The 20,677-nt window shown below is 43.8% G+C and overlaps 1 protein-coding gene across 10 annotated transcripts; it reads left to right on the forward strand.

Annotated features, from left to right (window-relative positions):
- The first annotated feature begins 15,945 nt into the window (after positions 1-15,945).
- On the forward strand, positions 15,946-19,538 carry LOC125518148 (uncharacterized). Of its 10 annotated transcripts, none has more exons than XM_087534649.1 (6): positions 15,946-16,470; positions 16,590-16,644; positions 17,082-17,125; positions 17,884-18,147; positions 18,240-18,461; positions 18,855-19,538. In XM_087534649.1, the coding sequence occupies exons 1-4, from the start codon at positions 16,385-16,387 to the stop codon at positions 18,023-18,025; spliced, it is 327 nt and encodes a 108-aa protein (XP_087390775.1). In that variant the 5' UTR covers positions 15,946-16,384; the 3' UTR covers positions 18,026-18,147; positions 18,240-18,461; positions 18,855-19,538. The 10 variants fall into 10 exon arrangements, with proteins under 10 accessions (XP_087390775.1, XP_048539036.2, XP_087390772.1 ...); XM_048683079.2 differs by having other exon boundaries at positions 15,947-16,470; positions 18,084-18,147; XM_087534646.1 differs by having other exon boundaries at positions 15,949-16,470; positions 17,884-18,461.
- The last annotated feature ends 1,139 nt before the right edge of the window (positions 19,539-20,677 follow it).

Raw genomic sequence — 20,677 nt, forward strand, 5'->3', positions numbered from 1 at the left:
GAGCCACCAGAACACGGCTTGATGGGCTGAATCATACAAGGGCCCAGTTCCTACACCTGCTTGCCGCAAGGGGGATGTGGGCTCGCATTAATGGTTGATTGGGCTCGACGCTATTGTGATTGGGGCCGATGTTCACTCCGGATTTATTTATTTTTGCCTAAAAAAACTGTTTTTTTGGCAACAAGAGTGACGTTGGTGCTAAGTTTTTTTTTTGCATAAACATTGGTGGTAAGTTTTTTTTATAGGTAACATTTCTGTTAATGTTTTTTGCCGGTAACATTGGTGGTAAGTTGACAAGAACTCTTAAAAAAAAGGAGACGACTATCCAAAACAATAAGGCGTGCATCAAGAGCGCCTCCCCGCGATAGCCACGTCGTCACCTAGCGATTGGGCGAAAAAAGAATCGGGCCAGCGATTGGCAGCGAGGGATTTTTTTTTTAGAATCGGCAGCGAGGGGATTGGACGACGCTGTCGCTGTGTACAAGAACTCTTAAAAAAAGGAGACGATTATCCAAAACAATAAGGTGTGCATCAAGGGGGTCTTCTCACATGTGCCACCTGTCCCGATTCTACTGTACCGACTTACTGTGTCGAACGGAGAGAAAGACACGCTGGGAAAAATCGCTCGGTCAGGTGGGAGGAAAAGAGGTTGCGTGCCTTTGGCACCCGCATCGAGCCCCTCGTTCTCTCCTTTTCCTTCGCAAGCACGTCTCCTCCTCCCCTCGTCTGTCTGATCCCCTTCGCTCTCGTGCAGGCCGCCTTCTCTCCTCTTCCGGCGGCAACGCATCCTCACGACGCAGCAGCGATGCTCTGTCGACCTCGGCCTTCTCCACCGTCGCTCGCCGGCGTCCACCCGCACCGACGGCATGGGGCCGTGAGGCGGTTCCCCTCCGGTAACGGCGGGGGCAGGGGTGGGTCCGCGGGCGCCATGGAGGAAGCGCTCCGTCAGTGGAGAAGAAGGGAGAAGTGGATGCGAACGCGGAGGATGTGGAGAAGGAGGCGGTGGTTGCAGTGGACGGGGTGCTGGAGCTGCGGTGGCCGCCCTGGGTGGGGCTGCCGGAGCAGGCTCATAGGCGTCACTTCCCTCGCCTTACCACCCCCTCCCCAACGGCTGCCTGGTGGCCGCTGCGTGCAGCCGCAGGCGTCACGTGCTTCCGCGTGTGCATGGTGGCCGCCGGGCGTGCAGGCAGCGCGTGCGCTGTGGCCGCCGCTGCGTGCAGCTGCAGCATCCGAGCGCAAGCCGCCGCGTGCCGGCCCCCGCATATGCTGGCCGCATATGTTGGGGAACGTTGCAGAAAACAAAAAAAATTCCTACGTTTCACCAAGATCAATCTATGGAGTCAACTAGCAACGAGAGGAGAGTGCATCTACATACCCTTGTAGATCGCGAGTGGAAGCGTTCAAGAGAACGGGGATGATGGAGTCGTACTCGCCGTGATCCAAATCACCGATGACCAAGTGCCGAACGGACGGCACCTCCGCGTTCAACACACGTACGGAGCGGAAGACGTCTCCTCCTTCTTGATCCAGCAAGGGGGAAGAAGAGGTTGACGGAGATCCAGCAGCACGACGGCGTGATGGTGGATGCAGCAGTGATCGCAGCAGGGTTTCGCCGAGCTTCTACGAGAGGGAGAGGTGTAGCAGGGAAGAGGGAGGCGCCAGGACTTGGGTGCGGCTGCCCTCCCTCCCCCCCTTTATATAGCCCCCCTAGGGGGGGCGCCGGCCCTAGGAGATGGGATCTCCTTGGGGGGCGGTGGCCAAGGGGGAGACTTGCCCCCCAAGGCAAGTGGAGGCGCCCCCCACCCTAGGGTTTCCAACCCTAGGCGTAGGGGGGGGCCCAAGAGGGGCGCACCAGCCCACCAGGGGATGGTTCCCCTCCCCACTTCATCCCACGGGACCCTCCGGGATGGGTGGCCCCACCCGGTGGACCCCCGGGACCCATCCGGTGGTCCCGGTACAATACCGGTGACCCCGAATCTTTCCCGATGGCCGAAACTGCACTTCATATATATAATTCTTCACCTCCGGACCATTCCGGAACTCCTCATGACGTCCGGGATCTCATCCGGGACTCCGAACAACTTTCGGATTACTGCATACTCATATCTCTACAACCCTAGCGTCACCGAACCTTAAGTGTGTAGACCCTACGGGTTCGAGAGACATGCAGACATGACCGAGACGACTCTCCGGTCAATAACCAACAGCGGAATCTGGATACCCATGTTGGCTCCCACATGCTCCACGATGATCTCATCGGATGAACCACGATGTCGAGGATTCAATCAATCCCATATACAATTCCCTTTGTCAATCGGTACGTTACTTGCCCGAGATTCGATCGTCGGTATCCCAATACCTCGTTCAATCTCGTTACCGGCAAGTCACTTTACTCGTACCGTAATGCATGATCCCATCACCAAACACTTTGGTCACATTGAGCTCATTATGATGATGCATTACCGAGTGGGCCCAGCGATACCTCTCCATCACACGGAGTGACAAATCCCAGTCTCGATCCGTGTCAACCCAATAGATACTTCCGGGGATACCTATAGTATACCTTTATAGTCACCCAGTTACGTTGTGATGTTTGGTACACCCAAAGCACTCCTACGGCATCCGGGAGTTACTCGATCTCATGGTCTAAGGAAATGATACTTGACATTGGAAAAGCTCTAGCAAACGAACTACATGATCTTGTGCTATGCTTAAGATTGGGTCTTGTCCATCACATCATTCTCCTAATGATGTGATCCCGTTATCAATGACATCCAATGTCCATAGTCAGGAAACCATGACTATCTGTTGATCAACGAGCTAGTCAACTAGAGGCTCACTAGGGACATGTTGTGGTCTATGTATTCACACATGTATTACGATTTCCGGATAACACAATTATAGCATGAACAATAGACAATTGTCATGAACAAGGAAATATAATAATAATCATTTTATTATTGCCTCTAGGGCATATTTCCAACAGTCTCCCACTTGCACTAGAGTCAATAATCTAGTTACATTGTGATGAATCGAACACCCATAGAGTTCTGGTGTTGATCATGTTTTGCTCGCGGAAGAGGTTTAGTCAACGGATCTGCGACATTCAGATCCGTATGTACTTTGCAAATATCTATGTCTCCATTTTGAACATTTTCACGAATGGAGTTGAAGCGACGCTTGATGTGCCTGGTCTTCTTGTGAAACCTGGGCTCCTTGGCAAGGGCAATAGCTCCAGTGTTGTCACAGAAGAGAGTGATTGGCCCCGACGCATTGGGTATGACTCCTAGGTCGGTGATGAACTCCTTCATCCAGATTGCTTCATGCGCTGCCTCCGAGGCTGTCATGTACTTCGCTTCACATGTAGATCCCGCCACGACGCTTTGCTTGCAACTGCACCAGCTCACTGCCCCACCATTCAAAATAAACACGTATCCGGTTTGCGACTTGGAGTCATCCAGATCTGTGTCGAAGCTAGCATCGATGTAACCCTTTACGATGAGCTCTTCGTCACCTCCATATACGAGAAACATGTCCTTAGTCCTTTTCAGGTACTTCAGGATATTCTTGACCGCTGTCATGTTCCTTGCCGGGATTACTTTGGTATCTTCCTACCAAACGCACGGCAAGGTTTATATCAGGTCTGGTACACAGCATGGCATACATAATAGACCCTATGGCTGAGGCATAGGGGATGACACTCATCTCTTCTATATCTTCTGCCGTGGTCGGGCATTGAGCCAAGCTCAATCTCACACCTTGCAATACAGGCAAGAACATATTGAACTTCTTCAATATCTTGTCAAGGTATGTACTTTGTGAAAGACCTATGAGGCGTCTCGATCTATCTCTATAGATCTTGATGCCTAATATATAAGCAGCTTCTCCGAGGTCCTTCATTGAAAAACTCTTATTCAAATAGGCCTTAATGCTGTCCAAAAGTTCTATATCATTTCCCATCAAAAGTATGTCATCCACATATAATATGAGAAATGCTACAGAGCTTCCACTCACTTTCTTGTAAACGCAGGCTTCTCCATAAGTCTGCGCAAACCCAAACACTTTGATCATTTCATCAAAGCGAATGTTCCAACTCCGAGATGCTTGCACCAGCCCATAGATGGAGCGCTGGAGCTTGCATACCTTGTTAGCATTCTTAGGATCGACAAAACCTTCCGGCTGCATCATATACAATTCTCCCTTAAGAAAGCCGTTAAGGAATGCCGTTTTGACGTCCATTTGCCATATCTCATAATCATAGTATGCGGCAATTGCTAACATGATTCGGACGGACTTCAGCTTCGCTACGGGTGAGAAGGTCTCATCGTAGTCAACCCCTTGAACTTGTCGATAACCCTCAGTGACAAGTCGAGCCTTATAGATGGTAACATTACCATCCGTGTCCGTCTTCTTCTTAAAGATCCATTTATTCTCTATCGCCCACCAATCATCGGGCAAGTCTGTCAAAGTCCAAACTTTGTTTTCATACATGGATCCTATCTCGGATTGCATGGCTTCAAGCCATTTGTTGGAATCTGGGCCCGCCATTGCTTCTTCATAGTTCGAAGGTTCACCGTTGTCTAACAACATGATTTCCAAGACAGGGTTGCCGTACCACTCTGGTGCGGAACATGTCCTTGTGGACCTTCGAAGTTCAGTAGCAACTTGATCCGAAGTACCTTGATCATTATCATTAACTTCCTCTCTAGTTGGTGCAGGCACCACAGGAACATCTTCCTGAGCTGCGCTACCTTCCGGTTCAAGATGCAGTACTTCATCGAGTTCTACTTTCCTCCCACTTACTTCTTTTGAGAGAAACTCTTTCTCCAGAAAGGACCCGTTCTTGGCAATAAAGACCTTGCCTTCGGATCTAAGGTAGAAGGTATACCCAATGGTTTCCTTAGGGTATCCTATGAAGACGCATTTTTCCGACTTGGGTTCGAGCTTTTCAGGTTGAAGTTTCTTGACATAAGCATCGCATCCCCAAACTTTTAGAAACGATAGCTTAGGTTTCCTCCCAAACCATAATTCATACGGTGTCATCTCAACGGACTTAGACGGTGCCCTATTTAAAGTGAATGCAGCTATCTCTAGAGCGTATCCCCAAAATGATAGCGGTAAATCAGTGAGTGACATCATAGATCGCACCATATCCAATAGAGTGCGATTACGACGTTCGGACACACCATTACACTGAGGTGTTCCAGGCGGCGTGAGTTGTGAAATGATTCCACATTTCTTTAAGTGCGTACCAAACTCATGACTTAAATATTCTCCTCCACGATCTGATCGTAAGAACTTTATTTTTCGGTCACGTTGATTCTCTACCTCATTCTAAAATTCCTTGAACTTTTCAAAGGTCTCAGACTTGTGCTTCATCAAGTAAACATACCCACATCTACTCAAGTCATCAGTGAGGGTGAGAACATAACGATAGCCAGCGCGAGCCTCAACACTCATTGGACCGCACACATCAGTATGTATGATTTCCAATAAGTTGGTTGCTCGCTCCATTGTTCTGGAGAACGGAGTCTTGGTCATTTTACCCATGAGGCATGGTTCGCATGTGTCAAATGATTCGAAATCAAGAGACTCCAAAAGTCCATCTTTATGGAGCTTCTTCATGCGTTTGACACCTATGTGACCAAGGCGGCAGTGCCACAAGTATGTGGGACTATCATTATCAACCTTACATCTTTTGGTATTCACACTATGAATATGTGTAACATCACGTTCGAGATTCATTAAGAACAAACCATTCACCAGTGGGACATGACCATAAAACATATCTCTCATATAAATAGAACAACCATTATTCTCGGATTTAAATGAGTAGCCATCTCGTATTAAACGAGATCCAGATACAATGTTGATGCTCAAAGCTGGCACTAAATAACAATTATTGAGGTTTAAAACTAATCCCGTAGGTAAATGTAGAGGTTACGTGCCGACGGCGATCACATCGACCTTGGAACCATTCCCGACGCGCATCATCACCTCATCCTTCGCCAGTCTCCGTTTATTCTGCAGCTCCTGTTTTGAGTTACAAATATGAGCAACCGCACCGGTATCAAATACCCAGGAACTACTACGAGTACTGGTAAGGTACACATCAATTACATGTATATCACATATACCTTTAGTGTTGACGGCCTTCTTGTCCGCTAAGTATTTGGGGCAGTTCCGCTTCCAGTGTCCCTTTCCCTTGCAATAAAAACACTCAGTCTCAGGCTTGGGTCCATTCTTTGACTTCTTCCCGGTAACTGGCTTACCGGGCGCGGCAACTTCCTTGCCGTCCTTCTTGAAGTTCTTCTTACCCTTGCCTTTCTTGAACTTAGTGGTTTTATTCACCATCAACACTTGATGTTTCTTTTTGATTTCTACCTCCGCTGATTTCAGCATTGAATACACCTCAGGAATGGTCTTTTCCATCCCTTGCATATTGTAGTTCATCATAAAACTCTTGTAGCTAGGTGGGAGCGACTGAAGGATTCTGTCAATGACCGCCTCGTCCGGGAGGTTAATGTCCAGCTGGGACAAGCGGTTGTGTAACCCAGACATTTTGAGTATGTGCTCATTGACAGAACTATTTTCCCCCATCTTACAACTGTAGAACTTGTCGGAGACTTCATATCTCTTGACCCGGGCATGAGCTTGGAAAATCATTTTCAGCTCTTCGAACAGCTCATATGCTCCGTGCTTCTCAAAACGCTTTTGGAGCCCCGGTTCTAAGCTGTAAAGCATGCCGCACTGAACGAGAGAGTAATCATCAGCACGCTACTGCCAAGCGTTCATAACGTCTTGGTTCTCTAGGATGGGTGCTTCACCTAGCGGTGCTTCTAGGACATATTGTTTCCTGGCAGCTATGAGGATGATCCTCAGGTTCTGGACCCAGTCCGTATAGTTGCTGCCATCATCTTTCAGCTTGGTTTTCTCTAGGAACGCGTTGAAGTTGAGGTTGACATTAGCGTGGGCCATTTGATCTACAAGACATATTGCAAAGTTTATTTAGACTAATTTCATGATAATTAAGTTCATATAATCAAATTATTTAATGAACTCCCACTCAGATTAGATATCCCTCTCGTCATCTAAGTGATACATGACCCGACTTGACTAGACCGTGTCCGATCATCACGTGAGACGGACTAGTCATCATCGGTGAACATCTCCATGTTGATCATATCTTCTATATGACTCATGTTCGACCTTTCGGTCTTCCGTGTTCCGAGGCCATGTCTGTACATGCTAGGCTCGTCAAGTTAACCTAAGTGTATTGCGTGTGTAAATCTGGCTTACACCCGTTGTATTCGAACGTTAGAATCTATCACACCCGATCATCACGTGGTGCTTCGAAACAACGAACCTTCGCAACAGTGCACAGTTAGGGGGAACACTTTCTTGAAATTGTTATGAGGGATCATCTTATTTACTACCGTCGTTCTTTGAGCAAATAAGATACAAAAACATGATAAACATCACATGCAATCAAATAGTGACATGATATGGCCAATATCATATTGCTCCTTTTGATCTCCATCTTCGGGGCGCCATGATCATCTTCGTCATCGGCATGACACCATGATCTCCATCATCATGATCTCCATCATCGTGTCTTCATGAAGTTGTCACGTCAACTATTACTTCTACTACTATGGCTAACGCTTTAGCAATAAAGTAAAGTAATTACATGATGTTTATGTTGACACGCAGGTCATAAATAAATTAAGACAACTCGTATGGCTCCTGCCGGTTGTCATACTCATCGACATGCAAGTCGTGATTCCTATTACAATAACATGATCATCTCATACATCACATATATCATTCATCACAACTTTTGGCCATATCACATCACAAAGCACTTGCTGCAAAAATAAGTTAGACGTCCTCTAATTGTTGTTGCATGTTTTACGTGGCTGCAATAGGGTTCTAGCAAGAACGTTTTCTTACCTACGTAAAAGCCACAACGTGATTTGCCAACTTCTATTTACCCTTCATAAGGACCCTTTTCATCGAATCCGCTCCAACTAAAGTGGGAGAGACAGACACCCGCTAGCCACCTTATGCAACTAGTGCATGTCAGTCGGTGAAACCTGTCTCACGTAAGCGTACGTGTAAGGTTGGTCCGGATCGCTTCATCCCACAATACCGCTGAAGCAAAATAAGACTAGTAGTGGCAAGAAAGTTGACAACATCTACGCCCACAACAAATTTGTGTTCTACTCGTGCAAAGAGAACTATGCATAGACCTAGCTCATGATGCCACTGTTGGGGAACGTTGCAGAAAACAAAAAAAATTCCTACGTTTCACCAAGATCAATCTATGGAGTCAACTAGCAACAAGAGGAGAGTGCATCTACATACCCTTGTAGATCGTGAGCGGAAGCATTCAAGAGAACGGGGATGATGGAGTCGTACTCGCCGTGATCCAAATCACCGATGACCAAGTGCCGAACGGATGGCACCTCCGCGTTCAACACACGTACAGAGCGGAAGACGTCTCCTCCTTCTTGATCCAGCAAGGGGGAAGGAGAGGTTGACGGAGATCCAGCAGCACGACGGCGTGATGGTGGATGCAGCAGTGATCGCAGTAGGGCTTCGTCGAGCTTCTGCGAGAGGGAGAGGTGTAGCAGGGAAGAGGGAGGCGCCAGGACTTGGGTGCGGCTGCCCTCCCTCCCCCCCTTTATATAGCCCCCCTAGGGGGGGCGCCGGCCCTAGGAGATGGGATCTCCTTGGGGGGCGGTGGCCAAGGGGGAGACTTGCCCCCCAAGGCAAGTGGAGGCGCCCCCCACCCTAGGGTTTCCAACCCTAGGCGTAGGGGGGGGCCCAAGGGGGGCGCACCAGCCCACCAGGGGATGGTTCCCCTCCCCACTTCATCCCACGGGACCCTCCGGGATGGGTGGCCCCACCCGGTGGACCCCCGGGACCCATCCGGTGGTCCCGGTACAATACCGGTGACCCCGAATCTTTCCCGATGGCCGAAACTGCACTTCATATATATAATTCTTCACCTCCGGACCATTCCGGAACTCCTCATGACGTCCCGGATCTCATCCGGGACTCCGAACAACTTTCGGATTACTGCATACTCATATCTCTACAACCCTAGCGTCACCGAACCTTAAGTGTGTAGACCCTACGGGTTCGAGAGACATGCAGACATGACCGAGACGACTCTCCGGTCAATAACCAACAGCGGAATCTGGATACCCATGTTGGCTCCCACATGCTCCACGATGATCTCATCGGATGAACCACGATGTCGAGGATTCAATCAATCCCGTATACAATTCCCTTTGTCAATCGGTACGTTACTTGCCCGAGATTCGATCGTCGGTATCCCAATACCTCGTTCAATCTCGTTACCGGCAAGTCACTTTACTCGTACCGTAATGCATGATCCCATCACCAAACACTTTGGTCACATTGAGCTCATTATGATGATGCATTACCGAGTGGGCCCAGCGATACCTCTCCATCACACGGAGTGACAAATCCCAGTCTCGATCCGTGTCAACCCAATAGATACTTCCGGGGATACCTATAGTATACCTTTATAGTCACCCAGTTACGTTGTGATATTTGGTACACCCAAAGCACTCCTACGGCATCCGGGAGTTACTCGATCTCATGGTCTAAGGAAATGATACTTGACATTGGAAAAGCTCTAGCAAACGAACTACATGATTTTGTGCTATGCTTAAGATTGGGTCTTGTCCATCACATCATTCTCCTAATGATGTGATCCCGTTATCAATGACATCCAATGTCCATAGTCAGGAAACCATGACTATCTGTTGATCAACGAGCTAGTCAACTAGAGGCTCACTAGGGACATGTTGTGGTCTATGTATTCACACATGTATTACGATTTCCGGATAACACAATTATAGCATGAACAATAGACAATTATCATGAACAAGGAAATATAATAATAATCATTTTATTATTGCCTCTAGGGCATATTTCCAACAGCATATGTGCTTGCTGTAGGCGTGCAAGGCCAATGGAGACCGCCGCCTTCAGCTCGCCCTTGCCCTGCTGCCTTGAACGCCTCTATAAATTTCTCCGCTCATCTCTTGCAGAGTTGCGGGTACGTACTTCCTTCCTTCTCCTCTTGATTAGCATGCTTCTTTCCAATCCATTCCTCCCCTTTGATTTAACACCTAGAACTTTTCGTCTTTGTGCAGATTATTCTGTGTATATGCCTACAAGGTGCTCGATGAAAATCCAAACAGGCTACAGGGGAGGATTACTTCCTTTTTATGCTTTTCTGTGTACTCAATAATTCTTTCTTCTTCTTCTGAATTTTAGCTGCAGTCATCAACAAATTAGACCCCGCAAGTTCTTCTCAAAAATGTATTGTACATGCAAGATAAATACATTATAAAAAATATGCAAAGCACTTTAAATAGATGTTGCAAAGCATTTTAAATAGATGTTGTAAGTTTACTCCCTAGGTTTACTGTATATTGAGATGCAATACACATATGTGAACCAGTGATATGTAGGACATTTTCAATAGAGATATCTTTGTCTTCACCATTTACTCTTAGACATGAAAAGCATCAGCTATATAGTATTATTCATTGGATATATTGTATGTTAACACACAAGGTACAACTCAATGAAAAAAACAACAACTGGATATAAACACTAAATGCACAATGCATCTTATCAAATTGTTAACTCTTGAGGAGTTTAACTTAAAAAGCTATTTTCGCAACTATTGGTACTACTGTAGTCTGTAGATGTCCAGAGATCATTCTAGGGGTATTAAGATTAGTTTTCCAAACCATGTGTAAATCTAAATTCTAGGTGTGCAGAGATCTATTTTCTCAACTATTGGTACTATTGTAGTTGTAGAGGCGTATATATCTATTGCTAACAATCTAAATTTCTAGATCAGCAGCTTGGTCTTAAGCATACAAAAGACTACTTTGTCTGAGCAATAATAGGATGTAATTGTTTTGTGTGCTAGACATGGGTGTTCCTAGAATTTTGTCCTCACTTCTTGGCCCCAATTCAGATTAGTTTTTTTCTTCTCACTAGTGTTAGTTCATTTGGCGCTTTTGCTGTCATACTTAGAGCCCTGGTTCAGAATAGTTTTTTTCCTTCCAGTTCAGGTTAGTGATTTTTGTATATCAATTTTGTGTTCACAATTTTGCGTCAGACCATAGAAGGATTTTGTCTCATGCTTTGGCTGTCTTACTCTATTTTCTTTACAAATTCTAGATCGCCAGTTCGGATCATGATCATTGTGTGCTTCTTTGTAACTTCGGAAACAACTTAATAATTGTAGAAAAGAAGAACCTTGTGTTCTGGAATATGGATGGAAGGTTACAGGTAAGCTCAGCCGTCAGACGACATTCATGTATCATAGGAAAGCAATGGTAATGATTGGCTCTTTCTGACAAAAAGATATATCATGTTCCATGTTATTACAGGCACATTGACATGAATATAGTAGTCGTTAGCATCTCTACATCATGTCTTGGGTCCCTAAAGTAAATCATCTGCTCAATATGTCCTAATATTGTTAAGCTACATATCTTTAGCTGTTTGATGCAGTATTGAGGGTTCAGTGAGCGTCTTAGCTTGCCATTGTGACATAATGTATAATTCATCAGTTTGGAGCCTAACTGCATATTGTTGCTTCTTCTTTTGTCCTCCAACTACCATGTATTGTTACATTATTGCATTATTGTTTTATGATGATAGAGATACTAACTCAGTTCGGCCCTGGAGCCACTGATTTGTATCTGATAATTCTCGGAGTTGAGGTCCTAATATCCATACTAATTTATTGGTTGGTCTGATCCAGTGTAGACTTGTGGGACTCATTATCCTATTTTTTCCTTATGAGGTATGTTCTTCATTTGTTTTTCTAGCAAACGGAACAATATTCTATGCAACTTTCAAACATCTAATAAACTATATTTATCTTTAGCCCACGTAGGTATGGTAGTTGTTCACTCTTTGGTGTTTTGTTTCCTTTCTTCTGAACAAACAGGAAACCCCTGTGCAACTCTCAACAAACAGAACATATGTATCCTTCTGATGAGTTCATAGTGTCCTCTGCTGCTGCATTGTCGCTCTTCGCTGACGCTTCATGTGGTTGTTTATCTGGGTCCCTGGGCGTGTGTGGGGGTGTTCGTGGAGTCGGGCTCAATCCACAAGTCGCCGGAGTCCATCGATGTGACGCGCCTGCTGGAGAAGCTGACGTTTAAGGACACGGCGCCGGAGCCACATGCAGATCGTGCAGGAGGTAGAGGCCACGGGGTGCAATGTCTGCGCCTGCGCGTCCAGGTAGTGGTGTACAACTATGACATGCTCAAGGTCAATATACCGCAGGCCCTGTGCTCCTCGACAGCGTCCGGTCGACCGGCAGCCGCGGAGCTGTCATTGATGCATTACAGAGACCCTCTCTGACACACACAACTTATGATTTAGTATCTTGTTTGTTGTGCGGTGATTGTGGTGGTTGATTAAATTTGTTGCTTGTCAGCTGGCCCTTACCCGAGAAGAGGTCCAGGAGGGACAGAAGAATCCTGAGAGGTTTCTTCAGGAACTACTTAACCTTGTTGGATATGAGGGGGTGATCGCGACTCCTGAGGAGGCTCTTGGGATCATCAATGCCGATATTATTCAGAAGTTCTATCATGTACTACTTCTGACATTTGAACTCTGCATTCCTCATTAACATGGCTTGCAGCTTGGCTGCTTGCATTTACATTGTTTTTGGTAGAATGTCCATTTACATAGAGTGAACACATCTCAAAAGCATTACATGATATCAACATGTTGGTCACCGTGGAGCATCCTTGCGTACTTTGGTCATTTTTCTTTCTATACTTACAGTTTTCCGTGGATGTAGTTGCGATAGATTCTAGATATTGACAATTTGACAATCTAATATTCTGTTGGTCAGCGCTAAAATGCAGAAGTAAGTCTATTTAACCTCATAAGATACCAGCATTGGTTTGTATGCGGCTGATCCCATGCCAGTAATAACTCGAGTTGTTAAATTGTAATGGATTGTTTTAATTTTACAGCTTTATGTACAAACTATGGATCATTATTGTTTGTAAGAGCAATAGTTTCATGCTATGTTGTTCTCACCATAGTGTTGTTTTGATACTCCTTACAATTAATGAATATGTTTTATTAAAAAATGTGAAGAATTGTTATTTCTATAACAAGAAAACTTCACTGTTGATCGTTTGGTTCTAGCAGCGTCAGGTGTTGATCATCAACACTTGTTAGATGTTGCAAAACCTTTTTTGTCTGATTGGCACAAGGGGTCCCCTATGGAAACACCAAATTCTACCTATACAGATGATGATTTTAGGCACAAAGCAGAATCATGTAATATACTTTCTAATTGAGTATATTCCATTTTGAGTTTTAAGATTTCCTTATGTTCTAGCTTGAAGTTTTACTCATTTCTTTGTCTACAGATCATGTTGCACTGGCTTTTGAAGTGCCAGGCGATTGGCTTCAAGAAAGAGATGCTACAATTATGACTATCATACATGTATAACTAAGGGTTGGGTATTTGACAGTAATGATAAGTTAGTATACCAAATAAAAGAAAATAAATTACTTACTGCAGAGCCATTCAGTTATATTTGCCAACTCTGAAGGATAGGTCCTCAAAACTTTAGGGCTTCTTTATTTCCTCACAATTTTATTCAGAAATTCGAACGGGGAACTAATGTTTTTCCTGTTTGTGTTAAAACTGATACTATGTGGTAAACAAATGCTGCTATTGTGGTTGTGTTAATTGATACTATTTGGGGCCAGCAACCTACAGCATGAGGCTTAGCTTTGTGACATCTATTTCCTCGCTTATTAAGTTTGTCAGTTAGTTTAAAAAGGTTAAGTGCTAGGTAAGATTTGAAATAATCAAGGTTTGTTAGGAAGGATCTGATCCGACTTTTGGACTGAGTTATCCATATAATGGACTAGCGCGTAAGCCTCATGCACATTAGAGGAGGTTTCTCCTCCACCATACCCTGTCCCTGCCGACCACATTAACGCCATGGTGTAGCCATCACCTCATGGCTGTGTTCCCACGAACTTGGATTATGACAGAGTCCACAAATATTTTTTGGTCATCCTAACTCGAATAAGAAAACCAATTCCTTGCTGTAATCATTTCTTGTTTTTCTCCAAATTTTAATCTTCACTTCGTTTGATTCTACAGGTTGTTTGGGCTGCTGCAGATGCCGGTTTATCTCTTGCAGATGTTGCTGCAGAAGCAAAACATGCATCTGAGGCTGTTGGTACGATGGGAGTAGCATTTCTTGTTTGAACGTTGCCTGGGCAAGTGACATCTGATCGTTTAGGTCCTGAGCAAATTGAACTTGGCCTTGGAATTGTAAGTCTAGACCGTATCAACAATTGTTACTTTAGTGAGAAGTTTCTGAACATACTCTGTTTCTCTGGACTTGGTTGGAAGTGTTTCTCATGTTATCCAGTCTCACTAGGCTTGTTACTTTTGTTGCTGAATTTTGCCTACAGTATGTAATAGACTCACATGAATGTCTTTAATTCTTCGTAATTGCGTAGGAACTCTAATGGAAATTTGTGTAAATTTGGTTGTCCACTAATTCGTGACAACGAAAATCTGCTAGCTCTCCAAAAATCGTTTCCATATTGTACTTGCTGAAGTTTTTTTTCTTCTGAATTTAGTACTCAGGAGTTTAGTTTTTCTATGGAATCTTTAGGAGTTTAGTTAGGTGTTCAATAATATGGACTCTAGCCCATTTTATGCCCTAAATCTTATTTGTCCTTTCAAGTTTGCTATATATACAGAGAGACCTTGTGCAGGGAGCCAGGGAGTTAAAATGTCCGGTGAGATTTCATAATTATTTTTATCGAAAGGACCATAGGTAGATAAGCTTTGCCTATGGCAAATAAGAACAAAGAAACATGGAGAATAAATAAATTACATGCAGCTATCATGTGGATTTGAGGTTGCTTAAAAGAGTACTACTTTCAGGTTACACGAGTACATTAGATTTCGTGTTACTTTTACCACAGCATTAATATTTGGAATTCCAATGGATTTGACGTGCATGTTTCTTTGCTAGGTTAAACCATTGTCAGTCATTTGTCCAGAATCTTTCCTTCATATGTTTCAGCCAAATCAATCTTTTGAGTTGATCAATTGTATGTATATCTGGGAACTGTTTAAATGGGTAATCAAATAAGCATATGGAAAATACAGATGGATGATAATCAACACATTGATACTTGTGGTGATCTGTTCTGGGCTTGTGTGTCACTCTTCGAGAGACAAACTGGACATACATATTCAAAATCCTTACTGGATGATTTGCTTTGTTCAGACTCACAGTGAAGATGTGTTGCATGTCCACAACTGAATAGTCAAACTGTTGAAAAAGCACCTTCTTTAGAAAGTGAGAAATTGCATATACACAACAGACAACTCTGTGGAGCAAATACATGACAAACCCCTCTTTAAAATGCTCAAGGTATAGAACGAATAATCCTCAATAACTGACATGGTTGTTTCCTGCAGGCAAGTGAGGTATCAGATGAGCTTGATTTTTTACTATAAAATATAGAAGAAAATAACCAAAGAAGTGTTTCACCATAGTTAACTGGTCAAGTGTGTAATGAACTTTCTATTTTGTTCCTGATGATCTGAAATTCCTTATTTCTATGCAATAACACTACATATGTACTATACAAAGTAAAGTGGAAGGGGCGCCTCCCACCTGACACTGCCCAACTTCCTCTCAAGCGGCGCCACCAGGTGGCGCCCCAACCACTAGTCTAAAACAATAAGGTGTGCATCAAGGATGGGTGCTCGCACATGCCACGTCGGATTAGGTAAAGACAAAATGGAGTAGCAGTTTGTCCTTCGCTGCCCCATGCCGCCGTTTGCTTTGTCCAGAAGAAAAGAAAGAGGGAGAGAAATAGGAAATCGCTTCAGCCCTTTTCCCTCGACTCACGCGACCTCTCCCAAAATATCTGTCTCATTGCCGCCGCCACCGCCTCGCCCCATCGACCCATTGTTTGCTTCGTCCTCCTGCGCCGGCCAAGCAGACTCCACATCCAATCACCCACGCCTCCTCTCGACCCAGGCACATCGCCTCCTTCCCTCACCCCTGCCGCCTCTATGCCACTCCTAACCCTTTCTCTTCTCAATCCGGCTCCATGGAGGTGGCCGGCAGGGAGGACGAGGATGTGGAGGAGGGCGCTGCCAATGGTGCCAGAAGCAGCTCGACAAGAACCACCGTCATGCGGAGGCAAGTCGCCATCGACACGGCCTCTTCGTCTGCGCCGTCAAGGGCCAACAGCTCCAGATCCGGGAGCATCTTCCCGGAGGCGGAGCCGGTGACTCCTGATGCACCTGGTGATGGCCGGGGTAGTGATCCAGTCGACCTTCTTGATGTTGGCTTCCTCACTATGCTGCAACCTCCTCCTCCGCAGGTCAGTGGTGTTATGTCCTCTTCTGTAGTGGCGAGATCTGGCAGGAGCACGAGGGAGGTGCATACCATCTGTTCGACGGTATGCCTATACTGATTGATTGCTCCTCTTTTCCTCTGTAGGTGGACGAGTGCTACGAGCCGGCAGTTCCTGAAATTTTTCTTGCAACCGGTTGAGGTTTTTCTCTGACCATTTCTCCGAGATTCCGGTTTTTTACACTGTTCATTTGTTTGTGAAAAGAGAGGTGGGAAAGGAAGTGCTGGACTAGCTATTGCGATGGGGATTAATTCAAAAGATTAGAGGAGATAAGTTAGCAAAGATTTAGGTGATGTTCCTGCTGCTAATGTGTATGCGGCTGAAAAGTCAAAAGGTAGAAGAGAAAATTTTGCTGCTAATGAATATACAAAGAGAGAGGGTTGATGTTGCTATTTTGTTCCCTATTTATATTGGTCGCTCTATAGGATTCTTATCGCATTTTCTTGATCTGGGGTGATTTTGTGTCCTTTTAACTGATACATATCGTGTGTGGGTTCTGTGGGGATTCCACCATTAGCAGAAAGATCAAGGCAATGTGATAACTTTTATGAGGCCATATTTTGTGTCTAAATCTGCAGAGTTATATGATGTGTAAATTGGCAGTGTTGCTGAATGGAAGGAGGTAATTTGCTTGCTCTTTCTAAATTTGTTGGTTTCTTCATGCTATATTGATTAATATTGTAATATTTAATATTGTTTTGTCGGCTCCCTTGCTGTTGTGATCTTCTTGTTGAAAAGGCAGTACGAACACTCGATTAGAGGATCCTGCTAGGCCTCTCTACCTCATAGAATTTGATATGGGTTGCCTTGTTCCTCTCATTCTTATTCTTCTCAGAATTTAGGGTTGGGCGTTGAACATACATGCACAGGTTGGTTTCAGTTTTTTGTGTAAACTGAAATAGGGGATAAGTCAATATATATATATGTCGTGTTCCAGATTAGAAATTAAGAGAAGAGAGAGAAACGATTGGTTAGTAAAATATGTAGCTGCAAGTTTACATAGTGGAATTGCTGACCAAAGTTTTTCTCCAATGTACATTTCGGAAATTCCTAATACTTAAAACTTGTTTTTCAGCCCGTTTTCTGTCATTAGAAAATACAAATAGCATTTTTTTCAATCAGTTAACAGTATGAACAGTCAGTTAACAATACAAATATGGTAGCATTTTTCAGCCTGTTACTTACTGAATGCGAGTCATTGTCATTTTTTCAGTCGGTTAACAAACAGTTTCTCAGTTAGTTAACAAATAGCAACACTTCAGAAGCTTTTTTGAGATAAACTACAGAGATAAGCAGCAGTTTTTCAATCAGTTAACAAACAGCAGCACAACAGTTTTTCAGTCACCTGATCGCTATCCAATTTTTCCTCGCTTGTTGCAGGTCACCATTGTATTCGACCTGGGAAGCTACATACAGATTTTCATCTATGATATTTCAGCATCTTCTATGCTTCCAATCTGTTAATTTAATTTTACTTATAAACGGCACAACCTTCCCTTCTCCTTTTTCGTGTGTAGAATGATGATTGATGTAGTTTCACTGAATCAAAATACTGATGCCTTTTCCCTTCTCCTTGACAGCTTTGCGAGAGCTAGGAAAGTAATGGTGGACTCTCATGAAGAACAGAGACAGATAATGTTTGAGGTGAATTCCTTCACCTGCCCTGCTTATGGGAAATTCTGCAATGATGCCTAGCGGTACACCACTCTCAAGTCTGAGATGAATTCCTTCAACAGAGGTTCTCCTTCGTGAGCTACGTCAGCGCTCAGAAGGCATACATTGAAGCCCTTGACGGCTAGTTGTCCAAGTTTATCCTAACAGACACCATTTGTTACTCCCGGGGGATATCCTTGATTGCGCCCGACAGGGCCGGCACGCCGCCCCTGGTGGTGATCACGAGTGGCACACCATGCTGTCGACGACTGGATCGATCCTCCGCACTAGTGAGTCTGGCATAGGTATTCCTCTCCTCTCCTCTGCTCTCTCTCTCATGCCACTGGTTCCATCTCACATCAATCAAAAATTAAAATGCATGAAAGGTGGCCTTTTTATTTCGATGTACGTGTGGCACTTTGAGCATCCATATGCTTGTAACAATGCCACTTTGAGCACACCAAGCTATAATTTCACACTACATAATTGTGTGTTTAGTTTCTGTTGGGGAGAGGTGGTTCAACACCGAGTAGAACAGAATTATAGTTTCTTTAATTTCAATGTACATGTGGCACTTCGAGAGCTTATATGCTTGTAACATTGCTGTCGTTTTGAAACCAATCTCTTAGAATTTTTACAGTGCCGGTTACTTTTCATTGCACTGAATTATGTGTTTCATTTCTGCTGGATCGGTGCAGGACTTGGCGATGGGGAGAGGTTGTTCAGCGCTACGGAGAGCTGGTGCCAAAAACTAACTGTTGATGTGGAATTAGATTTATTAAATAATTATCAGTTTGACTTATTCGCTTGTATTCAAACTGTACTGCATTTTTGTTTGAGTACTGTTTTTTTTCATGTTCATGATAGTTCTAATATACTGTGCTTCTCATAATTTGGGTGGGACTTTTTATAGAGGTAATCTTTGGTATTATTGAGTGGTTTTCAACTAATTTGTGAAAGCAATTGGTTTCGTTTTCCTTAATCAGATGTAGAATTTGCAAAGCGATGCATATATTCTGAAATGTATCTATCTAGCTGGTCTTAGTTTTAGTTAGATAAATTTATGTTCATTGATCCTGAGTATAATGGCTTCGTTCTTTTGTCCTGCTGTAAGCAATTCTTTATTGCGTGGAGTTTGTCAGTATGATTACTTGATGAATTTGGTTATTTTTCAACAGATAGCTGAAGAAGATTAGGTGATTTGGCAATTCAATTGCTGAAAATGTTGCATGCAATGGAGAGTCATATAAGTGTGCTTGCAGTGTCTACTATTGATTCTATGCATCGTTCAGTTCAAAAGAGTATAGGACATGTATCATACCTACAGAACTGGAATGTACCATGAAATAATCTTGAATGATCAACCATATGGTTCAACTGAACACATGTTTATTAATTCAGTAACTATAGTTATGTTTTCCGATTTGATAAGTTATCCCATAAGATAAATTTAAATAGATTAATTACTGATCAAATACATTTTTTAGGTATTTCAAAGAATACTCAAGTCCTATGAAGCAAAATTATATGCCAGGTTGCCAAAAGGTGGTACTGGCATTGTTGCAGCTGTTGACATTATAAATTAGAATATTGTCTTTGTTTGGTAATTTGCAGATGCAAGCGCTTCTGACTGCTAAAGTTTCTAATTCAGAATAAGGAGCAAGGCACTCGGTTGTAGTTCAGATCATAGGCTTGCTATGACTCTCTTTTGCGATTCAAAATTTTAGTCCAGGAATCTTGGCTTCTTGTCGGGTCTCTGCAGTAAAGTCTCATTCATCATCATCAACAGATGATTTCATTTTGTGTATGCTTGAGTTTAAAATTTTTTGTCTCACTGTCCATCGTCGACGTACCGTCCATGAGAGTTGTTCATATAAGTCTACTGATAATATCTCCAATTTATTTCAATAATGTACATTTCCAGCAATGCATTTCTGTTGGTCCTATAACTACTACTCCCTCCGTTCCAAATTACTTGTCGTGGTTTTAGTTCAAATTTGAACTAAAACCACGATGAGTAATTTGGAACGGAGGGAGTACTTTCCTCAGCTTGAACTCGTACATGTAGCCTCAAAGATTGCCACTAATCAGCTTTCATGTCTATAACATGATTATCTAGCTACATGTGCTCCATCTCTCCTGTTTTGTTCTATTACAAATGTCACTTTCTTCACTAATCACTATCATTAGCATAAAAAGGAGAGTGGAAGGGACGCCACCTACCTGGCACCGCAGAGCTTCCACTCAGGGGTGCGCCTCTGTGTCCACGTCGGCTTCCTGCACTGTGCGGGCGAGTCAGATTTTTACCGTGGGGAAAAGACGTAGAAAGTGCGGGCAACTTCCTCTTAGTGTTACTATAAAACTTATTGGACAATTATATTTAATTGTTGAATGTGTTTAATCTGGTTGGGAATAATCCACTACCTAAGGGGATCAAGATCTCTAAAATATTATTGTTTGTTCAAAGGTTGTTTGTTTTATTATCAGTTAGAAATTATATTGCAAGTTCCTTGCTTATATG

This window comes from Triticum urartu, chromosome 7A (assembly GCF_056163025.1).
Source record: "Triticum urartu cultivar PI428250 chromosome 7A, HENAU_Tu73, whole genome shotgun sequence".
In the NCBI taxonomy this organism is placed as follows: domain Eukaryota; kingdom Viridiplantae; phylum Streptophyta; class Magnoliopsida; order Poales; family Poaceae; genus Triticum; species Triticum urartu.

Excerpts from the sequence above, each read along its gene's own strand:
- LOC125518148 (XM_087534644.1), top strand. The coding sequence starts at position 16,195 with ATGGAGGTGGCCGGCAGGGAGGACGAGGATGTGGAGGAGGGCGCTGCC. Across the intron at positions 16,471-16,589 it reads TGCAACCTCCTCCTCCGCAG|GTGGACGAGTGCTACGAGCC; the intron begins GTCAGTGGTGTT and ends TTTCCTCTGTAG.